General features: G+C 40.4%; 1 protein-coding gene across 1 annotated transcript; it reads left to right on the top strand.

Annotated features, from left to right (window-relative positions):
- The first annotated feature begins 828 nt into the window (after window positions 1-828).
- LOC149193250 (putative UPF0481 protein At3g02645) lies at window positions 829-2,025 on the top strand. The gene has a single exon (XM_089407262.1). It carries the CDS (start codon window positions 829-831, stop codon window positions 2,023-2,025), a length of 1,197 nt encoding a protein of 398 aa, XP_089263388.1.
- Window positions 2,026-2,572: the final 547 nt, after the last annotated feature.

Here is a 2,572-nt window from a genome sequence, read left to right as displayed (position 1 = left end):
ATTTTTCCGGAAAAAAATTAATTATAAAATAATATTAACAAATTTACGAAGAAAATAAACTAAGTTGACTAATTCTAAAAGAAGACACCTTCTGTATAAATGTATAAATATAATATTAATTATATTTTTTTTTTTGTCAGAAAAATTAACTATAAAATAATATTATCAAAGTTACGAAGAAAAATATATAATATTAGGTTAAGTTTATCATATCATTCTAATAATTAATTATCTAACGGCTCAATAGAAAATAAAGGTAGTAATTATAAAAGAAATTGTGAAACTGACAGATTCTCAATGGCAATGAATTTAATTTAATTTTAAATTAAGAAAAAAGCAGATACAAATAAATTTGACTCTCTTGGCAGGAAAAAATTCATTCATCATTATAATTATTGTTTAATTATTTTTTTTTTTTTTAAAGTCAGATATGAATTAATACTCATTGTAATAGTGATTTCACTGATTTTAGCTCGATATACATAAAAAGATAAAACCTTCCAGCTAACGCATTACCATAAAATCCATAGGGTAGGTGTAGGATAACGTGTCCGTACATAATTGAAGGACTCCATTGCAAAAAAACAGCACCTTTTGGTACACTACCCTGGCAACAAAGTCCAGGTGACTGTCGTAGGCAAGGACACACGTGAAGATACTTTGTAAGATCAGGGGAAACGATGACTTACGGGCTAAGGCCTCCATCCTCTGTATTTATCTACCAGATGAGTTCCATATAATGCCGCGCAGTCCCTCAACTCTCTCGGAGGTATATTTTCTAGTTTTCTCATTTCGTTTATTATAGGTTACTTACTCCGACTTCGAAACATGGAATGCAACACTACCTTTGAAGTGAGGGTCGATGAGAATGATTGGGTTATTCAGATCAAGAAAAGCCGGGATATACTGCAAGAAGATCAAGAAGACGAGGACGAGTTCTGTGCGTCCGTGTTGAATATGCCCAAAGAATTATTGGCACTGAAGCCCGAAGCGTACACACCTCAATCCGTTTCTATCGGCTCCTATCACCACTGCCGATCAGAGCTCCACCATATGGAGCGCTACAAACTGGCAGCCGCTCGTAGATTTCAGAAAAGAATCAACGGCCGCAAGTTTGAAGCTGTTGTTGTGGAGGAATTTAGGAAGCACGATTGGCAAATCCGGAGCTGCTATCACAAGTTCGTCGACTTTAATGAGGAAACCTTGGCATGGATCATGGCCCTGGACGCCGCCTTTCTTCTCGAGCGTTTGCAGTTTTATGTCAGACATGCCAACAAAAGCTCTGACGTGGACGTGAAGGATCTGGGACGAGTCTTACATCCGACTGGCACCGGTTCTACCCACAACTCCATTTTCAGAGATCTCATGATGCTGGAAAATCAATTGCCACTCTTTCTTTTGCAAACACTTTTGGAGTTGCAGTTGGGCTCTAAACCCAAGGCAGAGGAGAGGCTATCCAGCCTGCTGCGGCTTGTGTGCCAAGAATTATCGCATTTCATCTTCAAGTTGCCTGAAGATTCAAAGCTCCATATAAACGAAAAAGGGCACGTGCTCGAGGTGCTGTATTACGATGTCGTCCCTGTTTCCAGCAATCAGAGTCCAAGTTTAACCGAGGAAGGAAACGATGCGCCTGATACCGAGGTCGTGTCAAGAGTTACACAGGCCTTCAGTTTGCTTTGGGAGACTCTCTCCTCTATTAAGGTAGGTCCGATTAAATTTGTGACAGAGTTGCTCTCACGTCTTTTTTCTATTATTGAGAATATACCCGTTCTCAGCGCCTTGAAGAAACCCTCGGGTGTTTTTGTCGATAAATATGAAATCAAATCTGAGGACGCAGGAGACGGAGAAATAGAGGAGAAGGGCAAAGAATCCTCTGTTAATTTTATACCGCCCACGAGAGATGAACTAGCTATTCCGTCTGTGGCAGATTTATATTATGCGGGACTCAAATTCGTTCCTACCGACGGCGACCTCACCACAATACAATTTGATGAGAAGACTGCCACGCTTTCCTCTCGAAAGTAAGGTTGGATGCCAACGCAGAGGTAATCATGAGAAATCTGGTGGCATTTGAAGCTTCTGCGGTTCCAGGTGCGCAGGTTTTCACACGATACACCGATTTCATGAACGGGATGATCGACAGCGAAGAAGATGTTAGATTGCTGAAAGAGAGCGGAATTATTTCAAACCACCTCCAAAGCGAAGGAGATGTTGCCAGTCTGTGGAACAGCATGGGTAAGTGCGTTCGTCTCACAAACGTTACGTATCTGGACAAGGTTATAAAGGACATTAACAAGCATTATAACAGAAAATGGAATGTTGTTGTGGTGGAGTTTCTGAACAAACATATATTTGGGTCGTGGAAATCCCTTTCTCTGGTAGCTACAGCGATACTTTTGGCGGTGACTTGTTTGCAGGCTTTCTGCTCTGTCTATGATTGCAAGAAGTGGTACAACCAGTTTGAACCCTAATGTAAAGGTATGTTTGGTTGCCATGTATTGTATATATTTTAGTACTGCAAAGCAGTCCAATATGGGATTGCCGCTTCCATCTGCTTTCCAAGGTGCCTGTT

Source organism: Pinus tabuliformis, chromosome 2_2, assembly GCF_031772625.1.
Source record: "Pinus tabuliformis cultivar Carrire ecotype Pingquan chromosome 2_2, CPIR1, whole genome shotgun sequence".
Taxonomy (NCBI): Eukaryota; Viridiplantae; Streptophyta; class Pinopsida; order Pinales; family Pinaceae; genus Pinus; species Pinus tabuliformis.
Note: the sequence above shows the minus strand (reverse complement) of the source record. Positions and strands in the feature narration are given on the sequence as shown.

What these genes read in the sequence shown, in the direction of transcription:
- LOC149193250 (XM_089407262.1), top strand. Translation starts at nt 829, where the DNA reads ATGGAATGCAACACTACCTTTGAAGTGAGGGTCGATGAGAATGATTGG.